The 25,703-nt window shown below is 45.9% G+C and overlaps 1 protein-coding gene across 7 annotated transcripts; it reads left to right on the plus strand.

The window, feature by feature from the left end:
* Positions 1 to 412: 412 nt before the first annotated feature.
* On the plus strand, positions 413 to 25,256 carry LOC135551906 (tumor protein D52-like). 7 transcript variants are annotated; one of them, XM_064983188.1, is made up of 8 exons: positions 413 to 543; positions 19,402 to 19,526; positions 21,020 to 21,168; positions 21,567 to 21,668; positions 21,988 to 22,014; positions 22,463 to 22,504; positions 23,876 to 23,943; positions 24,112 to 25,256. In XM_064983188.1, the coding sequence occupies exons 1-8, from the start codon at positions 525 to 527 to the stop codon at positions 24,141 to 24,143; spliced, it is 564 nt and encodes a 187-aa protein (XP_064839260.1). In that variant the 5' UTR covers positions 413 to 524; the 3' UTR covers positions 24,144 to 25,256. The 7 variants fall into 7 exon arrangements, with proteins under 7 accessions (XP_064839260.1, XP_064839256.1, XP_064839261.1 ...); XM_064983184.1 differs by having other exon boundaries at positions 23,876 to 23,924; XM_064983189.1 differs by lacking the exon at positions 22,463 to 22,504.
* Positions 25,257 to 25,703: the final 447 nt, after the last annotated feature.

Raw genomic sequence — 25,703 nt, forward strand, 5'->3', positions numbered from 1 at the left:
GTTACCTATAAGCATCGTTACCTATCACGCCACAAAAGCCGGGGCCCTTGCAGGGCAAGGGGAACAACTACTTCAGGTCTCAGAGCGAGTGATGTTACCGATTGAAACGCTATTAGAGCGCACCAACGCTAATCAACTAGCCATTTCACATCGGTCACATAGGCTAGTCAGTTAATAACATATTCTTATTTACAAATGACGGTCTAGGAACTGCCTTGTTTAGTTTTTGTCGACGTTTACTGACAACGGCCATATTCAACGGGTGTTGAGCATTTGTAAATTCATTAGTTATTCTGCGCTCTGGCAAACTCAGACGAGAGCTCTCTGAAGACGAAGTAGATAGCCAGAGGGAATTTACGAACGCACCCTCTGTTTATACTTCTACGTGCTCTTTCTACGGCTTGACGTCACAGAGGACCCCACCTACCGCGAGCATGTGAGTGCACAAGATTGCAGGAGCGAAGTGGGGAACCTGCAAGCTTTTGGATCAAATAAGAATAGCAGCAACAGCAAATAGCGTGAGGATGGAACAAGCAGATCAAGGTAAGGTATTTGTTACAGCATGCAAAATGATAGTACTATTACTGACAACCATTTTAAAACTCTGTTTAGTTTGTTTCTAACCAAAGTTAGCCAGCTAGCTGTAGGCTAATCAGAGCATATGTTAACTAACTCAAGTTCAGCCTTCTGCAGAAGCTTTAAAAAATAAAATCTAAAACAAAGAATGTTCTAGTCTTCGATATACCCAGACAATAATATGCAAGCCATTAATCTCAAACCAGACAAGTTAAACAAGATAGTCAAACATTGTACAATGTTCCTGTTCTTTGAATGTGGGAGGATAAACAATGCAGATAAGACAAGGAAGTCTGTCTAGTCCTCGAATTTAAAACCCAGCCTCAATTGTTAACGTTACTTTGTTGCACGCGTATGAAAGAGCCATAATATTGGTTCAAGCATTACATTTATGCGTTGTTTTGCTGTTCTTTTCTCTGAAGTGGGTTGAAAATACAGTTTACCATATGTTTGCTCCAGGAACGCCCACACACCACACCTTGCTCTAGATGTGTCATACATTCCTTACTGTGTACAGATTGTTCTCCTTCTTGATCATTCACATGTATGCCTTTTTTACCCTTTGATAAGTTTACTGTATGTCTTTCGTCGTTTTAAAGGTTTGTGAACAACTTCTTTATCTCCGTTGTAGACAATGTCTCTGATGGCACAGTTGTCACAATTAAATTTAAACACTTTGAATGTACTATGTGTATGATGTTGTCCTGTTATGTTTATTTGATAGGCCTCATCACTAAAGTGTACTAGGTTATGAACAGCCTTAGATTTGCAATGTTCTTGTGGTTATTTTTTTATTTAACTAGGCAAGTCAGTTAAGAACAAATTCTTATTTTCTATGACGGCCTAGGAACAGTGGTTTAACTGCCTGTTTAGGGGCAGAATGACAGATTTGTACCTTGTCAGCTCAGGGGTTTGAACGTGCAACCTTCCGGTTACTAGTCCAAAGCTCTAACCACTAGGCTACCCTTGTGCTGTTGACAGAATGTTGTCTAGTAGTCTATCAGCACTTTTTCAGTTTTCCTGCCATCTCGGAAATAGGTAAACACTTCATGTCTCTACAGGTCTAGCCTATGGTTTTACTCCCAGAATGATATACACCTTTCACTTTAACGATCCAGGTAGTAACCTATGCCACTTGAGTGTCATTTTGAGGAGGAACATCACTGGGATAATCTGAATTGCATACTCCTCGCTTCCTAACTCCCTCCACCTTCTCAAAACCCATTGGAGGAGCAGGTCAGAGGGGAGGGACCTCTGGCTTTCTCATTCAATGGTATTTTGGAGGCAAGGAGTATGGAATGAGATTCTCCCACTGTCTATGTCTGCACGCCAGTCCCCTATGACCCCTCTGACCACTTCCCTGTTCTCTTCCCTCCCCCCCTCAGTTTCCCATTCTGCCCAACATTCCTCTTGGGAGGTGATTCGATGCAGGGCCAGACAGGTAGCAGCTGAATGCATCTTTCCTGGCTTTGATTACTCCCTTTCCTCTCCTCTCCTGCTGGGCAGCCATCTGCCTTGTGCCTCCCTCTCCTCCTTCCTCTCTGTTCATGTCTGCTTGCCCACTTCTCACGTCTCACTGCAGCTGGTATTCAGGGCAGGCAGGCCAGGGAGCAGCGTGTTGTTTAAACAACAGATTGCAGGATGATGCCAGAGACACACAGTGTCTTGTTTGTGTACTTTGCAGGAGGGGTTGCCAGGTAGGAAGGCCTCTGACCTGCTTGTCTTTTTCTTCTATATAGATTACATTTTAGTCACCTGTCATGAGCAGGATCAGCATCCTTCGGCACATAGAGGTGATGCTGTTTCCTGAGGACCATCTGCTTGTTCCACACACACACACACACACACACACACACACACACACACACACACACACACACACAAAAAATACCTTTTGATACCTTTTGTATGTTCGTGCTCATCAAAAGCAGACCTGGCATTCAATACAAAAGGCAGTGTTGTTCACATGCCAGCAAATACACAGCAAATATGACCCCTTTTTTTATGACCTTTTAATTGAAAATAGTTAGTCCCAGTGTACACTGGATATGAAACAGCTCTGTTGCCAAGATTTTCATCAGGGTGACTCATGATGGGACAACCAGTCAATGGTTTTCTTCTTGTCAGGCAGCTGTCATGGCAACAGAGTGAGATGTACAGTTTGTTTTTAGTGCTTCGGGTAAAAGCAGTAGAAGAGCCCATGTCTGACTGCACCTTCATCTGGAGCCTAATTGACCAGAATCAGCAAAACATTGTGCCTAAACAGATGAAGGGGCACTTTTTTTTTCATTTTTTAAAAGAAATATAGTGTCTTTCATCAGAATTTAAGGTAACCGTAATGACAAAGGCCTGAAAAGGAACTGTTTTACCAGGGAGGAAATGTATTTTATTGTAGGGTTTACTGGTGTTACTTAGGGAATGGCTCCAGTTCAGTAAACATATACACTACAGGTGAAAAGTTTTAGAACACCTACTCATTTGAGGGTTTTTCTTTATTTTGACTTTTTTCTACATTGTAGAATAATGGTGAACACTTCAAGACTATGAAATAACACATATGGAATCATGTAGTTAACCAAACCCAAATATATTTGAGATTCTTCAAATAGCCACAATTTGCCTTGACAGATTTGTACACTCTTGGCATTCTCTCAACCAGTTTCATGAGGTAGTCACCTGGAATGCATTTCAATTAACAGTAGTGCCTTGTTAATTTGTGGAATTCCTTTTCTTCTTAATGTGTTTGAGTCAATCAGTTGTGTTGTGACAAGGTGGGGGGTATACAGAAGCCAGCCCAATTTGGTAAAAGACCAAGTCCATATTATGGCAAGAACAGCTCACATAAGCAAAGAGAAATGACAGTCCATCATTACTTTAAGACATGAAGGTCAGTCAATACTGAAAATGTCAAGAACTTTGAAAGTTCCTTCAAGTGCAGTCGCAAAAACCATCAAGCGCTATGAGGAAACTGGTTCTCATGAGGACCGCCACAGGAAAGGAAGACCCAGAATTACCTCTGCTGTAGAGGATAAGTTCATTAGAGTTACCAGCCTCAGAAATTGTAGCCGAAATAAGTGCTTCACAGAGTTAAAGTAACAGCCACATCTCAACATCAACTGTTCAGAGGAGACTGTGTGAATCAGACCTTCATGGTTGAATTGCTGCAAAGAAACCACAACTAAAGGACACCAATAAGAAGAGACTTGCTTGGTACCAAGAAACATGAGCATCGGACATGAGACCGGAGTAAATTTGTCCTTTGGTTTGATGAGTCCAAATTGGATATTTTTGGTTCCAACCGCCGTATCTTTGTGAGACGCGGTGTGGGTGAACTGATGATCTCCGATTGTGTATTTCCCACCGTAAAGCATGGAGGAGGTGTTATAGTGTCACCAGCAAAGCACCCCCACATCGTCTGTGGTTTATTTAGAATTCAAGGCACACCAGCATGGCTACCACAGCGTTCTGCAACAATGCGCCATCCCATCTGGTTTGCGCTTAGTGGGACTATAATTTGTTTTTCAACAGGACAATGACCAAACACACCTCTAGGCTGTGTAAGGGCTATTTGACCAAGAAGGAGAGTGATGGAGTGCTGCATCAGATGACCTGCCCCCCCCCCCTCCCCCATCTCAACCAAATTGAGATGGCTTGGGATGAGTCGAACCGCAGAGTGAAAGAAAAGCAGCCAACATGTGCTTAGCATATGTGGGAACTCCTTCAAGACTGTTGGAAAAGCATTCCAGGTGAAGCTGATTGAGAGAATGCCAAGAGTGTGCAAAGGGTGGCTTTGAAGAACCTCAAATTATAAGATATGTTCTGATTTGTTTAACACTTTTTTTTTTTTTTGGTTACTACATGATTCCATGTGTTATTTCATAGTTTTGATGTCTTCACTATTATTCTACAATGTAGAAAATAGTCTAAATAAAGATAACCCTTCAATGAGTAGGTGTTCTAATGTTTTTAATGTACTTCTCTGCCTCTTTGTTTAATTGAGCTGAGTTGATACAAACACCCCTTCCTATTTTCTGTTTCATAGTTGCCATTGGTTACTTACCTACTGTATTCGCTCAGGGGTCCGTTTTTGCTCTCAGGGGTCCATTCGTTGGTACAGTGCCGGGGAATGTCTTTCTGTACAAAATGAGGCCCAGATATGTCTTTACTTTAGCGAGCCTTATGCTGTGATGTAACGTATTTGTGGAGACATTGTACATATGTGAGCTGCAGTTTACCTCGAGTAGGCTACCACCTCACTAGTGGGATGTGAAAGGGCCAACGAGATGTTTATTTTTCACTCTGACTGATAGTGTAGATCAGAAGTAACAAGAAGCCTGGGCCTACATCAAGTCTATTTGTCATGTGCAAAGGGTACACAGTAGAGGGCTGCGGGTCTAAACGGAGATCATTGCGGTGCTGTCGTTCATATAGACAACTCTGGAAATGGTCATCTTTCTGCTTTGTATGTGTTAACCTAGGTTTACCCATTGTATTAAAAGCACCTCTTTCACTTTATATACAAACTCCAGAATTTGCTGCTTTAAATTCAGTAGCCTACCTCTCCTAGTTAAGCATGCAAGAGTATGTGTGGTCTCAATGGTGTAGAGTACTCTCTGGTAATTGAATCTATTTCTTCTGTTATTTTAGCGCTTTTGATATTGCATGTAGGTCGCAACATTGCTGGGACCATGGCTAGCAAGTGAGCTGTGTCACATGGGCTACGCCTAAATGACATTGTGGGACTGTGGTTGGGTTCGGGACCAGTTCTTGCTGAGGCGGGTAGGAGTCGGACAGAAAGCCAGCACGAGCGGGCGGGTAGTCTATGACTGGGGTGGCTGGGGTCTTTGACAATCTTTGGTCCTTCCTCTGACATCGCCTGGTGTAGAGGTCCTGGATGGCAGGCAGCTTTGCCACAGTGATGTACTGGGCCATACGCACTACCCTCTGAAGTGCCTTGCGGTTGGAGGCCGAGCAATTGCCGTACCAGGCAGTGATGCAACCGGTCAGGATGCTCTCTGTTGCAGCTGTAGAACCTTTTGAGGATCTCAGGACCCATGCCAAACCTTTTTAGTTTCCTGAGGGGGAAGTGGCTTTGTCATGCCCTCTTTACGACTGTCTTGGTGTGTTTGGACTATTCTAGTTTGTTGTTGATGTGGACACCAAGGAATTTGAAGCTCTCAACCTGCTCCACTACAGCCCCGTCGATGAGAATGGGGACGTGCTCGGTGCTCCTTTTCCTGTAGTCCACAATCACCTCCTTAGTCTTGGTTACGTTGAGGGATAGGTTGTTATTCTGGCACCACCCGGCCAGGTCTCTGACCATCTCCCTATAGGCTGTGTCGTCGTTGTCGGTGATCAGGCCTACCACTGTTGTGTCGTCAGCAAACTTAATGATGGTGTTGGAGTCGTGCCTGGCCATGCAGTTGTGGGTGAACAGGGAGGACAGGAGGGGACTGAGCACGCACCCCTGGGGAGTTCCAGTGGTGAGGATCAGCTTGGCAGATGTGTTGCTACCTACCCTAACCACCTGGGGGCGGCCTGTCAGGAAGTCCAGGATCCAGTTGCAGAGGGAGGTGTTTAGTCCCAGGATCCTTAGCTTGGTGATGAGCTTTGAGGGTACTATGGTGTTGAACGCTGAGCTGTAGTCAATGAACAGCCTTCTCACATAGGTGTTCCTTTTGTCCAGGTGGGAAAGGGCAGTGTGGAGCGCAACAGAGATGGCATCATCTCTGGATCTGTTTGGGCGGTATGCAAATTGGAGTGGGTTTAGGGTTTCTGGGATAATGGTGTTGTGAGCCATTACCGGCCTTTAAAAGCACTTCATGGTTACGGACGTGAGTGCTACGGGTCTGTAGTCATTTAGGCAGGTTGCCTTTGTGTTCTTGGGCACAGGGACTATGGTGGTCTGCTTGAAGCATATTACAGACTCAATCAGGGACATGTTGAAAATGTCGGTGAAGACACCTGCCAGTTGGTCAGCACACGTCCTGGTAATCCGTCTGGCCCCGCAGCCTTGTGTATGTTTACCTGCTTAAAGGTCTTACTCACGTCGGCTACGGAGAGCGTGATCACACAGTCGTCCGGAACAGATGATGCTCTCATGCATGCTTCAGTGTTGCTTGCCTTTGGTAACACATCCCAGATATTTCAATCAGAAATTTTTCTAAACTTTTGTTGGCAAACAAAATATTTCTTATTGATCTCCTTTCATAATGTAGCATTAACCACAAGCTAGCTATACATTGGAATGCTGTGAACTGAGGAAAAATGTAACTTTTCTCCTTCCTGTATGCTTCAAAACATGTTTTTCTCTGAGATGCGGTCTAACCTAATGATAGTAATTACTGTAAGACCAAGGTCATGGCAAAGTTACTCTAATTAGATTTCAATAAGACACAACTGGCTCCATTCAGAGGTCTGGCTATTGTAGGAAGACTTTCAGAATCTGAGGCAGCAACATCCACCCCCACCAGCCAAGACGGAGACTGACATCTCTTCCTGTAAGACCTGGTTAAAACATCAAGAAGCAGACAGTTGTCATATGGAGGTAACTGCCAAAATAAAGGAACCCCCAAAATAGTGTCTTAATAGGGCGTTAGGCCGCCAGAACAGCTTCAAAGTGTCTTGGCATAGAATCTGCAAGTATCTGTAACTCTATTGGAGGGATGTGACAACATTCTTCCATGAGAAATTCCATCATTTGATGTTTTGTTGATGGTGGTGGTAAAAACTCTTTCTCAGGCGTCGCTCCAGAATCTCCCATAAGTGTTATGAGGAGCATAGGGGGTTTTAGACTCCTTAATGAGGAGCGTGTGACTCCTTCAACCCCCTACGCTCCTTTGAGACCCGTCTTTCAAAGTCCCTGACATTTCTTCTAGCCATGGTAGCCAAAATAATGGGCAACTGGGCATTTTTATACATGACGCTAAGCATGATGGACACCTGTGTGGAAGCACCTACTTTCAATATACTTTGTATCCCTCATTTACTCAAGTATTTTTTTCTCCTTTATTTAGGCAGTTAATCTACCTGTAGATTAGGGCTGAGCGGTACCTTATTTTACGATGTATTGATGCACGGACTGGTTTGGGTTTTTACTTAACGATATATAATGTTGTTTGAATGTTTTTAGTTTCTTAAATGTAATGTCAATTTTTTTTTATAGTTTACCTCGCTACTTGAGTCCTCTCTCTTTCCATGCCACTTTCCACAAAGACCTAGCCCCGTCCCCTGTCACTCAAGGAGCACATTTTGTTGTTCCTCGACCACGAGACACGCGTTCAGCTTGCATGGTCAATGCAGCTCATGCAACAATGTTGTCAACAATGCTGTTTTCACTTTGCTTTTTAATATAAATCCACTAGCGTTCTATAATTACACTTTGGTTGTGTTTCGTACATCTGCAAACCGCTAGTTTGTCTTTTCTTAGCAAGTTGGTCCTAAGTCTTGTTAGCACCTAATGCTAATCGCTTGTTAGCTGGCTGGCTAGCTAGCTAATAAATGTACTGAGTCAAAGTAATTACCTATACAGCCTATTAAAACCAGTGATGGTGTAGACTTAAATCAGTTTGCAACAGTATCTTCTAAAGCAAAGAGGAATACGCAAAGCATGAATATGTTCGCTACATGAAGTAGCTAAGAGAGAACATTTAATTTAGCCAAAGACTATAGGGTCCCCTAGGAAACACTTGTCAACACTTTGGTCACAATAACTCCTCCCTGGCATTTCATTCATTGTCATTTCAAACAACACTGTTCTCAAAGTGCACACTCTTATTTTATTTTTCTCCCCCTTTTCGTGATATCCAATTGGTAGTTAGTCTTTTCCCATCGCTGCAATTCCCGTACATACTCGGGAGAGGCGACGGTTGAGAGCTGTGCGTCCTCAGAAACACAACCCAGCCAAGCCGCACTGCTTCTTGACACAATGCCCGCTTAACCCGGAAGCCAGCCGCACCAATGTGTCAGAGGAAACACTGTACACCTGGGGGCCGTGTCAGCATGCACTGCACCCAGTCCGCCGCAGCAGTTGCTAGAGCGCGATGGTACATGTACATCCCGGCCAAACCCTCCCCTAACCTGGACGACGCTGGGCCAATTGTGTGCCGTCCCATGGGTCTCCTGGTCACAGATCCATGCTGAGACTAAGCCTGGACTCGTGCCACTAGAGATCCTGGTTCAACTTGCATTGTGACGCAGGGCCTTATAGACCACTGTGCCTCTCGGGAGGCCCCACACTATTATCTTATATTTCCATGATTGCAACAGTTCATCCAAGTGTTTAGATCAAAATCACAAGTCACATTTGCAACGTTTGGTTAAAAATAAGGCCTAGATTTTTTGCCTATATCTTGCAGCCCTATGTGGCAATGTGTAAATGACCTCAAATGAGTGCATGACATTTTTGGGGATTGACGTTTAATTGAACAGTATAAAACAATCAGAATGGAAACACATTGAAATCAAAATGAATGTGTTGCCAGCCTAGGGTCACACACTACTCATTGAGTAGATGTTTTACTTGTATTATTCAAAAACATAAAATACCATCATACTGTCAAATCAGAAAATGACAGTGAAATTGTATTTGGGCCATATTGCTCAGCCCTACTACCAAGCAGAAGATGGCGACACGCCTGACCAGATCGCAGGTAGCCTAGCGGTTAAGAGTTGGGCCAGTAAACGAAAGGTTTGGTTCGAATCCCCGAACCTAGGTGAAAAATCTACCAACCATGCCCTTGAGCAAAGCACTTAACCCTAATTGCTCCTGTAAGTTGCACTGGATAAGAGCGTCTGCTAAATGATGATTCCATGTCAGCTGCAATGGGATGTCCATACTTCTATCCCAGAAGGGTTTGTGTATCTGATGCTTTATTTTCACCCAACTTCCTCCAAGTCCTGTGATGCAAGACAAAGGCCTGTATATGAGGAGGATCACAGAAGGAGAACCTGCAGTCTCCCATCTTTGCTCGTATGCTGCCGTTAACGTTGTTGCTATTCTTGTTATGCCGCTAATGTTTTCCCCTTTGCAACCCCTGCAACAGCACAGTGCTATAAACTCTTGGCATCGGAAATGTTCGGGGTGCAGTGTGACTCTCAATTCATTACAGCTTCTATTTCTTTATGTGAATTCATTTATGGGGTCTATTACTTTTTGTGAATTACAATGTCTATTACTTTGAATTAATTACAATGTCTATTACTTTGTTAATTAATTACAATGTCTACTTTATGTAAATTAATTACCACATCTATTACTTGTGAATGTGTAGATGTGAATTCAATACAGGGTCTATTTCTTAGAGTTATTCATCCGACTGTGATTTGGCTAGGCTGTCAACAGGCTGTCGGCGAGCCTGGGGGAGCACTAACATTACACTGAGGGAAGAAACCTGGGCCTGGCTGTAAAAGTCAAACTCAATAACCCGGCTGGTTTTTGGGTTCAAGTGGAGAACAATTTGGGATTCCTGCTCATAAGATCTTGAGGAAATCGAGACAAATGTAGAGCAAGGAACATCTCCACGGGAGAAGGACATGATTGCCATCTCTGAATGACATTGTTGTGAGAGCCTGAAAGATAAGCTGTCTTCTAGCTCAGATTACACCAAAAAAATATAGATTTGCTCTCTTTTATTATTTACGCCCAAGGAAAGCTCCCCTCATATCCATGAGGTGCCTCAGGAGAAGTCCCTCTCTAGTAGATCGTCACGGGCCTCCTATCATAACACTGTGGATATCGCGGGCCTCCCCTCTCAAATGACACCCCTGGCTGTGTCCAGGCCTGGACTGGAGACTTGAGTCATCCCTCAGTGTCCCATGGTCATGGGGTGATGCCCCCCTTGTTAGGTGTGGAGAAATCCTAGGCCTCTTCATCTCCACACTGTCTGGCTTCTATCCTGCCCCTAACTGACTGTCTGGCCAGCCACGGTTGGGCTGGGTCTGGGCTGGAAAGTCATCATCCATCCAGCCAGTGTCTCATGATTCCTGTTTGGGACCCTCCACCATGTGACACGGTGCGCAGGGAATAATCTACTGACAAGTCGCTGTGGAGTATTAACAACTTAAAAGAGCGTCTTTCTGTCTGACCACGGTGGCCGTTGTTTGTCAAACTCTGCTGGGCAGTGGTAAAATGGATGTCTGACACTGGTCCCGGTTTTGAGGGAATAAGAAAAACAGGAAGCTAAAGTAAGAGACAATTATTCAAAGAACAGTGGCACTCCTTCCTTTGCCAGTTTAAACACTCTTTCATCAGTAGCCTATTTGGTTTATGGAGTTCTATGTGTAACTGGTAAGGTTAAAGTTGCCAGCTCGGGTTTCTTGAAATGAACATTTCAGCCAAAGAGATGGCTATCTGCTGTTTTCAATCATTATCCCCACTGAAAACAAATACTTAACTTGTAAGCCTACACCTAAATAGAGAGGCAGTGCATATTACAGCCATATTACAGCCAATGTGTTCTCATAATTGTGTTTGCTCTATAACCTGTTAGTTCATATGCCTTGACCCCGTGATATATAGGGTTAAGGCCGAGACAATAAGAAGACTGTGGGAGAATAAATTCAACCACACCTTTTTTTTCATTACAGAACCGGGGAGCAACTGTTCAGTGGAGTCCACAAAGCATGTTGCATGTCACAAACAGTTAGTTCAGCAAGTTCATGGTTCTGATAGTTTCTGACTACTAAACAACTATTGATTTTAGAACACCAGAGAGTTGCCGCAAAGAATATAGGAGCTTGTTCCACTATTCCAGCACCATTTCAACATCCTCAAATCACCCCTGCTTAGTCTAATACAGGGACAAATAAAAGATTCCAAAGACAATTTAGTCCAATCAACGTGAGCTAAATATGTGGCTGTCCATGGTACTGATTTGTGTGTGTGTGTGTGTGTGTGTGTGTGAGACTCAGCCTACTTGTAGAGAAACGCCAATGACATCCTCTGTTTCATGTTGCCGATCTGGTCTATGGCATACAGTACACTCTTTTAGTTTTTGTTGTCCTAGGATACCTGGCTAAAATGCTTGCTTGCTTGCTTGCTTGCTTGCTAGGCTTACTTCCTTTCATGGGCAACGATGAACAGGCAGTGGCTCGGGTGGTTGTTGTCCTTGATGATCTTTTTGGCCTTCATGTGACATCGGGTGGTGTAATGTCCTGGAGGGCAGGTAGTTTGCCCCCGGTGATGCGTTGAGCAGACCTCACTACCCTCTGGAGAGCCTTACGGTTGTGGGCGCAGCAGTTGCCGTACCAGGCGGTGATACAGCCCAACAGGATGCTCTCGATTGTGCATCTGTAAAAGTTTGAGTGTTTTTGGTGACAAGCCAAACTACTTCAGCCTCCTGAGGTTGAAGAGGCTCTGTTGCACCTTCATCACCACACTGTGTGGGTGGACCATTTCAGTTTGTCCATGATGTGTACACAGAGGAACTTTACACCTTCTCCACTACTGTCCCATCAATGTGGATAGGGGGCTGCTCCCTCTGCTGTTTCCTGAAGTCCACGATCATCTCCTTTGTTTGGTTCTTGAGTGTGAGGTTATTTTCCTGACCACACTCCGAGGGCCCTCACCACCTCTCTGTAGTTCGTCTCGTTATTGTTGGCATTCAAGCCTACCACTGTGGTGTCGTCTGCAAACTTGAAGATTGCGTTGTAGGCGTGCTTGGCCACGCAGTCATGGGTGAACAAGGACTACAGGAGAGGGCTGAGAACACCCCCTTGTGTGGCCCCATTGTTGATGATCAGCTGGGTTGAGCTGTTTCCTACCCTCACCACCTGGGGGCGGCCGGTCAAAGTCCAGGACCCAGTCGCACAGGGCGGAGTCGAGACCCAGGGTCTCGACTTTAATGACGAGTTTGGAGTGTACTATGGTGTTAAATGCTGAGCTGTTATCGATGAACAGCATTATTACATAGGTATTCCTCTTGTCCAGATGGGTTAGGGCAGTGTGTGGTGTGATTGTGTCCCTTGTGGACCTATTGAGGAGGTAAGAGTGGATCTAGGGTGTGAGGTAGGGTGGAGGTGATATGATCCTTGACTAGTCTCTCAAAGCACTTCATGATGATGGAAGTGAGTGCTACGGGGCGGTAGTCGTTTAGCTCAGTTCCCTTAGCTTTCTTGGGAACAGGAACAATGGTGGCCCTCTTGAAGCATGTGGGAACAGCAGACTGGGATAAGGATTAATTGAATATGTCCGTAAACACACCAGCCAGCTGGTCTGCGCTTGCTCTGAGGACACGACTAGGGATGCCGTCTGTGCCAGAAGCCCTGCGAGGGTTAACACTTTTAAATGTTTTACTCACGTTGGCTGCGGTGAAGGAGGGCCCGCAGGTTTTGTTAGCGGGCCGTGTCAGTGGCACTGTATTGTCCTCAAAGCGAGCAAAGAATTTGTTTAGTTTGTCTGGGAGCAAGACGTCTGTGTCTGCGACAAAGCTGGTTTTCTTTTTGTAATCTGTGATTGACTGTAGATCCTGCCACACATCTCGTGTCTGAGCCGTTGAATTGCGTCTCTATACTGACGCTTAGCTTGTTTGATTGCCTTGCGGAGGGAATAGCTACACTGTTTGTATTCGATCATGTTTCCGGTCGCCTTGCCCTGGTTAAAAGTGGTGGTTCGCGCTTTCAGTTTTGACTGCCATCAATCCACTTTTTGTGGTTGGGGAAGGTTTTAATAGTCACCGTGGGTACATCATCACCGATGCACTTGCTAATATTCTCGCTCACCGACTCAGCATATACATCAATTTTGTTGTCTGAGGCTATCCAGAATATATTCCAGTCCACGTGATCGAAGCAATCTTGATGCTTGGAATCAGATTGGTCAGACCAGCATTGAACAGACCTGAGCACGGGTGTTTCCTGTTTTAGTTTCTCTCTATAGGCTGGGAGAAACAAAATGGAGTCATGGTCAGATTTGCTGAAAGGAGGGTTTTGTATGCGTCGTGGAAGTTAGATTAGCAATGATCCAGAATGCTGCCAGCCCGGGTCACGCATTCGATATGCTGATAAAATTTAGGGAGCCTTGTTTTCAGATTAACTTTGTTAAAATCCCCAGCTGCAATAAATGCTGCCTCAGGATATGTGGTTTCCAGTTTACATAGTCAAATGAATTTCTTTCAGGGCCGTCAATGTGTCTGCTTGGGGGGATATACACGGCTGTGATTATAATCGAAGATAATTCTTTTGGTAGATAATTGAGTTCCTGTATGTTGTTATGATCACACCACAACTCGTTAATCATAAGGCATACAGCCCCGCCCTTCTTCTTACCAGAGAGATGTTTGTTTCTGTCGGCGTGATGCGTTAAGAAACCGGGTGGCTGTACCGACTCTAACGTATCCCGAGTGAGCCATGTTTCCGTGAAACCCGACAATGTTACAATCTCTGATGTCTCTCTGGAAGGCAACCTTTGCTCGAATTTCGTCTACCTTGTCAAGAGACTGGCATTCCTGTATACACGCCACTGTGGAGAAGTTGCATGGATTCAATAAGTTATTACTATAATTCTTCTAATATTAAAACTTATTGTAAAGTTCTACTTGTTGGCAAGGAAGTGTGACTACTCGACCTACAGGTTGCTTTTCTTATATCCGTGGAAGGAGGAAATACAAAAATAAATCACACAGATGTAGCTAGCTTGAGCTTCAAGTCATTTGTAATGATTGACGGAGCCTGCTTTGTGCTCCCATATAGGAATTCCTAGGTATAACCAATCAAACTCCAATCAGACATCACTAGAGCACATAATACAATCTATCAACATTCAGATAAATGAATAGCATATTACTTACGGGTACAAATTTTGCTGTTAGAATGAAATGTGCATTAATAATATCACACTTTCCCTTTAAGATGATGAATGGCCGACTTTTACTTCGTATTTTTACGTGTGTGTGTGTACTCTGTCACCGGCCAACAAGGACCAGCCAGAAAGGCAAACATCCGTGACCTATAAACTCTTCACACCAACTTTGGAGAGAATGAGGAGGTGCCGAGATTGGTGTGTGTGTGTGTGCGTGCGTGCGTGTGCGCGCACCTGCTTGCTTGCTTGTAAGGAATGGAAGTACTCACTGTAAGGCTTCATTGTGACCTGAATCTTTGTATCACAGCCTTGTCATACTGTAACACTCTCCATATATTTCACTGGTAGAATAATTTCTATAGTTCGCAATCCTACACAGATGGTTGCTAGGAAACACATGGCTCTTACAAAGATAAAAACGGACAAATCCAAGATTCCTATAACAATGGCAGAACCTTGCTCCATTCAATCCAGGGTCCTTCCTTCCTTACCACTCCCCTGAGTGGCGCAGTGGTTTAAGTCGTCACTACAGACCCTGGTTCGACCCCGGGCTGTATCACAACCGGCTGTGATCGGGAGTCCCATAGGGCGGCGCACAATTAGCCCAGTGTTTTCCGGGATAGGGGAGGGTTTGGCCGGGGTGGCCGTCATTGTATTTAAGAATTTGTTCTTAACTGACTTGTCTCATTAAATAAAATTAAATGTAGACCTGTACAGAAGTGGCTACATACAGAACTTTAGTGTGACACAATACAAACACTGACCCCGCTACTGCCGAGCACCATGGGAAAAGGACGCTAAGGCTATGCTCTGAAACAGACCTGTGCTAGTGAGCATTGGCCTGAACTGTACACCAGTGTAGGTGTCGCATAGGCTACCATTATCATGGACATATTTTAAAATGCCTACTCTCACAAAAAGTTAATCTATTCTGTCTGCAGTAGACACTAAACAGCACAGTTCGGCATTGGTAGACTACTACATACAGTACAGCAAGGCTCTCTCCACACGCTACAGCACAGCTCTGTGTTGGTACATACAGCTGCAGCTACCTGCTCTCTGGTACATAGTGTCTCTTTCTGTACAGTAACAGTACAGTGGAGCTCCCAGCTGGACAGTCTGAACTGGATTAGCGGCTCGCTGTAATCTGGGACACTGCAGATTACGGCTGCTTCCATCTCACGGGCCTGCCCTGTCCCGGGCCTGAGCGTGTCATGTGACCAACCAACAAATGGAACCTCGTTTTTCCCAAGATGACAAGATGGATGGGGAAGGGGCGATAGAGGGAGGGAGAGAGCGACCAGGGCTGTATACTAGAGCTGGAAACTCATCACAGAAGAGCGCCTGCATTCCACAAATGCTAGCATAGCCTAGCATCTTTATGGTATTTTCCTTTAAAAACCTCCTGGGTGTGCAGATTCAGAAACTGGATGTGTGGATGATTGCAGCAATCCACCAGTGACCTTTGGGATTATTTCCAACAGAGAAGCCTAGCTACCAGGGGACTGGGAGTGCCTGACTAATGACTGGTGGTTGGTGATTGCAGTGTCGGCAGAGGGTGACAGCTAAAGGGAAGGTAACTCATTAACACCACAGAGCAACTGTCGTGACGCCACCTCGGCCTGCCTGGATGACTGCATGTCATGTGAGCCTGCAGCAGAAAGACAGACCCCGAGACAGACAGGCTAGGAGCCTAGCCCGGCTGGAGCTGTGTGTCCGACCGCAACACAGTGTCACATACTGACACACACATACACGCACTGTCATATACACGACACACTGTCACGTAATACACTGTCACATACACACACGACACAGGAGTACCGTGCGTCTACCAGACCAGGAGAGGACAATCGGAGCACTGACTGAACTGTGCCCCAGCTGCATGTGTCCGAGCACATGCAGGCAATCTCAGCTGCTGCAGTGACCTGAGTCATTGTGGTTGGACCAAGCCACCTAACCCAGCCTGGAGCCACCTAACCCAGCCTGGAGCCACCTAACCCAGCCTGGAGCCACCTAACCCAGCCTGGAGCCACCTAACACAGCCTGGAGCCACGTTACCCAGCCAGGCAACAGCCATGGACGCTCTGGAGCAGGAATACAAGTCGCCGTTTGACTTTGAGCAGGGGGTGAATAGCAGCTACCTCTATCTGTCCCCCAGCGTCATTGTAACACCACCGGGCTCCCCGCACGTGACTGTCACAGCCAGAGGTAACCAGAGCAGTGTGTGTGTGAGTGAAGAAGTTTGTATTTGTACTGGGGTGTGGATAGGGTGTTTGCAAATGAGATGGGGGGGGGGGTGCATGTGAACAAAAGGAGACCTCCTTTGCGTTTCTTGATGTGTGTGCATTCAACTGCGTTCTGTTGCTGTCACATTCTGACCTGCTTTATAAAAGGGTCTGTCTGGGGCAGATGTCAAATGGTTGGGTGGTTGCTGGGGGTTGAACTCTGACCACACTGAAAACACTCCTAGGAAGAAACAGAGTGGATTGTCGTGCATCAGAGGAGCTTGGTCAAGCTATGACAAGACTGAACAAAGCTGGTACCACAGCCAAAGCCCTTTTAAACAAATATTGGTCAAAAAATAGAACAGAGTTACATGACTCTTAACTATGCTGGAATCCCATCATTACTAGTTACAGATAACCTAGAGTAATATAATTAGCTTACACAGGCCACTGTAAAAAAATATATAGAAAGGTTCAATTTACTTAATTTAACAATTTAAAAAACCCTTTTGGCTTGTTATACTAACAGGCTGATTATACGCTGCCATTCTGATGGGATTAACCTCAGTTCTCAACAGACGTGCCTCATTTAAAGTAGTGGCCTTTCTTTTTTGGGCTGTGAATACAGAGTACCTGTACATTACATTGGAGCAAAAACGATCAGCGTTTTGTGTGATGTAGGCTCATCTTTATAGTTGCTTCAACATCGCGGGCAGAAGGAGTTAGACGCCCCTGTTCGAACCCATATGAGGTAGAAGCCCTCGCGGTCTGGGATGGTGGTATAGATTACACAGACCTGTCACTGTCAGCAGTATGGCTACCTGGACCGCAGACACCTGAGTGGCACTCCCTCGTCGTCAAGGGGAGGGAGGGAAACAATAGGAAAGGTCAAGAAGAGTTGAGTGAATGTGTTGAGCATTTCTACACAATTTATCTCATAGAAATATTATTTGATAGTTGGGTACATTTCTGTTAGATTGATGTTAATTTGAGCAACATTGAAGAGCATGCTGCTACTGGTTCATAATTACTCGTGAGGCCAAGCCAGTCTTCTCTGTATTCTCTTGGTGTGATGTCTGTTCGCTGAGCAAACCCACTCGGTTGTTTCTTATTTCCAATACACTGTCCCTTACCCAGGAGCTAATTGTTCAAGTCATTATGGTCTTCCTCATCCCGAAGTCTTAATGTGGCCAACAAGCACTAAGGACCAGAAAGTCACTCAATCTCTTAAGTCCAATACATTACTGGTTTAGTATCAAGTCACTTTTTTAGCCGTTCATGTAAAGCATGAAGAAAAGTGGGTATCTAAAACAGGCTACTGATGCAATCAATTGTCATCCCTACAGGTAACATCCATAGATCCATGTCAGCTGCCGTTCTGTGTCTGAGCTTCTGTTACCACAACAGTTCTCTCTAACACTAATCAATTACAGGACCATCCGTTCCCGGGGTCAAAACCAGATCACAAGGAACACCCATGATTCGTGCTGCGCCGGCCAAAACTCCTCTTCTCCAATCAGAGAAAGTTAGGGCTGCATCAGCAGCATGGGAAATTGATTTGTTAACTAGTATTAGTGCACATATTAGTTAACCAGTAATTACATAGTGACTCCTACAGAGCAAGAACCATGTGCCTTTTTGATTTTTTTTAATAGATTGATGAATCATTATAAAGTAGGAAGTATAATTGAAAGACAGTAACTCTTGATGTGGTATCCACATTCCCCCCCCAAAAAGAGATTTGAAAATATCCACATTTTTCATAACATGGTTCTTTGTTGCTGCCAGGGATCAGTTATTGGAGTTTTTATTCCACTGACGGCCTTTTCCTCAGTGTCTTTTTGATTGACAACTCTGTTCTGAACTACCCCACTTTCTCTTGCATGGCTGTTTCTCTCCTGCTGAATAATCTCAACGTCTCCATCCAGAAGGTTCAGCTTTCATTCATGTTACAATTGAAGATTTCCATTCCAAAACACTATATATACATTTTCAGAAATATTGGTACATTTGCTTTTATTGTTTTAAATCAATTCTGAGTGAAAAACCACCCCAATCTATCTAATCATGGCGTTTGTTCAATGACAGATTTTTCACAAATACATGTCTATCACTTGATGTTTCATTTCTGAGAGACAATCCATTTTATTTGCAAAATTCTGTATATCCGCCTCTCACTCAGAGAAATAAGTAGTACTGCTATAGGTTTTACAGTCAAATATAACTAAATGTTTAAAGAACTGTACAAATGATACATTTGTGACATCAATATATGTTTAGCAGATTCTCTTATCCACAGACAACCGCATATGACAGTCGAATATACAGGATACGAACATTTTCCATTCCAGCTTAACAATGGATATATAGCGTTAAACAAAACAAAAATCCTACGAATAAACACAACTGTGATTGGTGGATATAGTGTTTTGGAAATAAACTCTTCAATTCCTACAGGGTAGAGCTGTGGCTGACTGGCCTGCTCAAGGCTGAGAGTCCAACATCAAAGAAGTGAGACCACAATATTGTGTGTGTGTTTTACACCTGCCCTTCAAAGGCTCTCTTAATCTAGCTGGTCCCCCCCTCCACCGCCCGTGGACACTGGACTGTCTTCTTCCTCCACTCCAGAAGGAGAAACACTACTAAGTTGACAGCTATCATTGAACACCTGCTGTATCCTCAAGCCTTTGAGGATCAGAAACTCTGAGGATGTCTCTCTTAACTCTCTCTCTTTTACTCTCCCCGTCTCTCTCCTCCCCCTCCCTCCCTCTTTCCTCCCCTCCCACTGCATCTCTCCAGGTGCTGTGAGACCAGACTCTATCACAGAGGTAGGGGAGGATGCAGTGATGTCGGTGGCCGTGTCCCCTTCCGTCCCCACCCTGACAGAGGAGGAACAGGAGGAGCTGCGAGAGGAACTGCTCAGGGTAAGTCAGGAACCCTGGTTCAAGTCTAGGTATTATAAGAATGGAGATACTTCCAGTGTTATAATGTATAACAACTCTGTTGTACAAATTACAGAATTTTGGTTCTGGGGGTGAAAAAACCCGTTAAATTACATTTGTTTCAGTCAATACTGCCTCACCTCTACACCCTGTGTGTCTCACCCCTACACCCTGTGTGTCTCACCCCTACACCCTGTGTGTCTCACCCCTACACCCTGTGTGTCTCACCCCTGCACCCTGTGTGTCTCACCCCTACACCCTGTGTGTCTCACCCCTACACCCTGTGTGTCTCCCCCTGTGTGTCTCACCCCTGCACCCCTGTGTGTCTCACCCCTGCACCCCGTGTGTCTCACCCCTGCACCCCACCCGTGTGTGTCTCACCCTGTGTGTCTCACCCCTGCACCCCGTGTGTGTCTCACCTCTGCACCCTGCCCTGCACCCCGTGTGTGTCTCACCCCTGCACCCCGTGTGTGTCTCACCCTGCACCCCGTGTGTGTCTCACCTCTGCACCCCGTGTGTCTCACCTCTGCACCCCGTGTGTCCTCTGCACCCCGTGTGTGTCTCACCTCTGCACCCCGTGTGTGTCTCACCTCTGCACCCCGTGTGTGTCTCACCCACCCCGTGTGTCTCACCTCTGCACCCCGTCTCACCTCTGCACCCCGTGTGTCTCTCACCTCTGCACCCCGTGTGTCTCACCTCTGCACCCCGTCTCACCTCTGCACCCCGTGTGTCTCACCTCTGCACCCCGTGTGTCTCTGCACCCCGTCTGCACCCCTGCACCCTGTGTGTCTCACCTCTGCACCCTGTGTGTCTCACCTCTGCACCCCGTGTGTCTCTCACCTCTGCACCCCGTGTGTCTCTCACCTCTGCACCCCGTGTGTGTCTCACCCCTGCACCCCTGTGTCACCTCTGCACCCCGTGTGTGTCTCACCCTGCACCCCGTGTGTGTCTCACCTCTGCACCCCGTGTGTGTCTCACCCCTGTCACCCCTACACCCTGTGTGTGTGTCTCACCCCTACACCCTGTGTGTCTCACCCCTACACCCTGTGTGTCTCACCCCTACACCCTGTGTGTCTCACCCCTACACCCTGTGTGTCTCACCCCTGCACCCAGTGTGTCTCACCCCTGCACCCCGTGTGTGTCTCACCCCTGCACCCCGTGTGTCTCACCCCTGCACCCCGTGTGTGTCTCACCCCTGCACCCCGTGTGTGTCTCACCCCTGCACCCTGTGTCTCACCTCTGCACCCTGTGTCTCACCTCTGCACCCTGTGTCTCACCCCTGCACCCCGTGTGTGTCTCACCCCTGCACCCCGTGTGTGTCTCACCCCTGCACCCCGTGTGTGTCTCTCTCACCCCGTGTGTGTGTGTCTCACCCGGTGTGTGTGTCTCACCCCTGCACCCCGTGTGTGTGTGTCTCACCCGGTGTGTGTGTCTCACCCCTGCACCCCGTGTGTGTGTCTCCATGTCTCTCTCAGGTGGAGGATGAGGTCGTGACTCTGTCTCAGGTGCTGGCAGCTAAGGAGAAGCAGGTGGCAGACATCAAGAGGAAGCTGGGCATCACTCCTCTCAACGAGCTCAAACAGAACATCAGCAAGAGCTGGCAGGAGGTCACCACCTCTACTGCGTACGTGGCTGTACACACACATGGACGCACACACACATAACACTTATACACTTGGGGTGGCAGGGTAGCCTAGTGGTTAGAGTGTTGGACTTGTACCCGAAAGGTTGCAAGTTCAAATCCCCGAGCTGACAAGGTACAAATCTGTCGCTCTGCCCCTGAACAGACAGTTAACCCACTGTTCCTAGGCCGTCATTGAAAATAGGAATTTGTTCTTAACTGACTTGCCTAGTAAAATAAAATAAAACCACAGGCATACACACACATGCAGGTGTGTATTCTGCAGAGTCAGCTCTCACATGCTGACTAGTCAGGGGGGGAATGTGTACATTCTCGGTCTCTTTATTTTCTCTCATATTTTTTCTTATTCCGTCTTGCTCTCCCTTTCTCTCTCCTGACAGCTACAAGAAGACGTCAGAGGGCTTCTCCGTAGCTGGTCAGAAGGCAACGGCAGCCTTCACCAGCATGGGCTCAGCCATCAGCAGGAAGTTTGAGGACGTCAGGTGAGGCACACACAAGTCTGCGTCTGAAATGACACCCTATTCCCTATATAGTGCAGTACTTTTGACCAGGTCCCAATGAGCTCTGGTCAAAAGTACTGCACCGTGTAGTGAATAGGGCGCCATTTTGGAAACATACAAAGACAGGCTCTTTTTTTTTACCACAGAGAGGCCCTAAGCTTAGACCTGAAGTTCTGTAGTGTATTCTATCAAGTAGAGTGGGGACTGACGTGGCAGGGAGAATACACATGCTCGTCTTATCATGGGAAATGTTTTGTTTGTTGTCTGTACATGTCTTTAACACAATACTTGGCCTTTACAGATTGCAATCTATTTCCAATTCCTTTGGGTAAGACTGTCCCTGCCGGTGCCGTTAGTTAGTTCATCTAAGTCATTTTAGATGCTGCTTAGATCAATACTCTGTAGGTCGTCTTGGAGTGTTAACCCCTGGCTGCTAGTAGAGTTCATATCTGACACTGTACTGCATGGGTTCTTCTGTGTTAGGGGGATTTGGTTCTGTGTGAGATCTGTGAGGATTCATTCCAATGCTTATTGTGATTGCATGACTGTCTGTGTACAGTAGGTCTACATTGCCATACATGACTATGGTAACTGAGGCCTGTTTTCACCTCAACACACTCTTAGTCACTCGTCAATTTAACTTGGATTGAATGATGCATGGATTGAATGTAGGAAATAAAGGATGAATGAAGGAATGTGTGTCTCTACCTCTTCACACTGGGGCACTCTCTTTCTTTGCTAACCCCCTATCTCTCTTTTTTAATGCTGTCGGATAGCATACGCTCCCTACAGCATTCTGCTAGTATGCCCGTGATGAGGTAAGGGAACACGCACATTAACAACCAACCCGCGGCTTGCTGGAACCATCCTCTGTAGCACCTTCTACAATAACGTCTCGCAGCTTTGTGGACTTGAGGAAAAACTGGCTTGAGTTCTGACATTTTAAAATGGAAGTCACAAACATTAGAAGCTATTTTAAACCTCAAATACACTATAAGTTTGCATTCCCCGCTGTGCAGGAAAATTCCCAGCAAAAAGAGTGATCAAATGAAGAGCCTACATCTGTTGGTCGCGATGCAACTGCCAACACCCCTGTAGTTTATAGGGACTGAGGTGCATTTCTGACACAAACATTATTTCCTTTTCCCCGTTCTTGTAATCGTAGTGTTTTTACCCTCTGGACAGTAAATAGTCTATATGATCTGTGAATAGAAGAGACTGGAATGTGGCCACTCTGGGATCATCTATAGTTATCCGACGACCCATCCAGACAGGGTTCAGTTAACGTTCCTTATGAAAACAATGACGATAAATGTGTCTCCTTTTATGTATCCCAACCTCCCACCTCTGCTTTCTTCCCTGACCTCCCACCTCTGCTTTCTTCCCCGACCTCCCACCTCTGCTTTCTTCCCCGACCTCCCACCTCTGCTTTCTTCCCCGACCTCCCACCTCTGCTTTCGTCCCCGACCTCCCACCTCTGCTTTCTTCCCCGACCGCCCACCTCTGCTTTCTTCCCCGACCTCCCACCTCTGCTTTCTTCCCGACCTCCCACCTCTGCTTTCTTCCCCGACCTCCCACCTCTGCTTTCTTCCCCGACCTCCCACCTCTGCTTTCTTCCCCGACCTCCCACCTCTGCTTTCTTCCCCGACCTCCCACCTCTGCTTTCTTCCCCGACCTCCCACCTCTGCTTTCTTCCCCGACCTCCCACCTCTGCTTTCGTCCCCGACCTCCCACCTCTGCTTTCGTCCCCGACCTCCCACCTCTGCTTTCGTCCCCGACCTCCCACCTCTGCTTTCGTCCCCGACCTCCCACCTCTGCTTTCGTCCCCGACCTCCCACCTCTGCTTTCGTCCCCGACCTCCCACCTCTGCTTTCGTCCCCGACCTCCCACCTCTGCTTTCTTCTCCGACCTCCCACCTCTGCTTTCTTCCCCGACCTCCCACCTCTGCTTTCTTCCCCGACCTCCCACCTCTGCTTTCTTCCCCGACCTCCCACCTCTGCTTTCCCACAGTCCTCTGGATATGGAAGTCGGGTGTCTGTTAGGCTGTGTACAAAATGGCACCCTATTCCCTATATAGGGTACAACTATGGGCCCTGGTCAAAAGTAGTGCACTAAATAGGGAACACACTAGTCTGCAATATCACTCCTCTTCGTCCCGCTCTACTCACATCCCGTGTCCCTCTTCACAGGAACACACCCACCTTTAAGTCGTTTGAGGAGAAAGTCGAGACTTTAAAGGTAAAAGATGAGAAGAGGAGTGAGTAAGAACTTAATCACTTCTCAGTACATTTGGAGGAGCCCTAAAATATTTATCTTTGAATATTTGGGGAGAAATTCATCAAAACACAACAGATGATAAAAATGAATGAATTTGTTTGTCTTCATTTATTCATTCAACATCTTTATCTCTTCCTCCACCCTGCAGGTCAAGATGAGCCCGACGGCATCTCAGGGTGACTTTGGCGATGTGTTGACCTCTACAGCGACCTCTGACCCTTCTGTTCCCGTAGAGAAATGGCCAGAGGCCACACCCATCGCCACCCAGGAAGAACAGCCCCACTGAGACCAGCCTGACCTTTCACCCCTGACCCCTAGCCAGGCTGACATTCCCTAGAACCATACCCTCTTTCTGTTCTCTCACCTCCTCCCTTCTTCAGCTCCCTCTTTACAACCTATTAGCACAAAACAGAACCAACAACCAAAAAAGAAAAATACGTTTTCCCAGGAACTTTTAAATTAAAAAAAAATGTAATTATGAAAATATTGTTGTGACACCGTAACACTTGTAGGTTTGTAGGACGGTATGTTTCTATTTTAATGTCCATGTTTGAGGAACCTGCACAAGTAGAAGAATATACATTACACTTAATGAGAAACTGTATGTCACAGCAAGTGAAGTTGTGATGGCAAAACCAATTGGTTCACACAGGCCCATATCTTTCCAGAACTTTGACTACTAACAGGCATTAGCTTTTTCTTTTCTTTTGATGTACCACTGTAATAACTAGGATGTCATTTCTATTCCAACACTGCAGAGGCTTTCTGTCATTTATTACTATCACCAGTAGCACCAGTAATGGGGTGTAGAGCACAGCTGAGTAGAGTTAATACCAGATCTGTGTAGCTCACACACTCCTCTCACAGCTTAACCATATGGGGGTGGTCTAAATCTGACCTCTGAGCAGTTCATAGTGCTTAACTCTGATATCAGAGAAGGTGGGCCAATGCATCCAGATCAGTGTGTAATGATAGTCGCAGATGCATGATTGGTTATAATGGTGTCGGCTGGCCTTGACCCTCAGGTCAGTGCAATTTACATCACTCAAAGCCAAAGTCCGTATTAGGGCACTTGTCTCACTGGCTTCTCTCTGCTTGGTATGCTGAAACACAGCAGGATAGTCACTGGATGCTGTGTACTTCTCTCTGCTTGGTATGCTGAAACACAGCAGGATAGTCACTGGATGCTGTGTACTTCTCTACTGTTGAATGATATATGAATGGTAGTTGTTTTAAAGTGATTTTCATTGTTTACCTTTTCATAAAGATGTGCAATTTTCCTTAAATTGGAAATCTACTGTTCTCGACCTCGACTAATAAGTAGATTTCCTCCCGTGTTGGTATTTTCATGTCTCTACAGTGGATGTGGGATGGGGATCCATTTCTTACAGTTGACTTTCTATGAGGGAATGTTTTCCTCTTCTGAACATCTTGAGGTAGAAAAGCGTGCGATGCAGGATCCTGTTAAATGTTTACTCTTGACCACACGAGGATGATGAGGGTCCTGTTAAATGTTTACTCTTGACCACACTAGGATGATGAGGATCCTGTTAAATGTTTACTCGTGACCACACTAGGATGATAAGGATCCTGTTAAATGTTTACTCTTGACCACACTAGGATGAGGATCCTGTTAAATGTTTACTCTTGACCACACGAGGATGATGAGGGTCCTGTTAAATGTTTACTCTTGACCACACTAGGATGATGAGGATCCTGTTAAATGTTTACTCGTGACCA

This window comes from Oncorhynchus masou, chromosome 13, assembly GCF_036934945.1.
Source record: "Oncorhynchus masou masou isolate Uvic2021 chromosome 13, UVic_Omas_1.1, whole genome shotgun sequence".
Taxonomy (NCBI): Eukaryota; Metazoa; Chordata; class Actinopteri; order Salmoniformes; family Salmonidae; genus Oncorhynchus; species Oncorhynchus masou.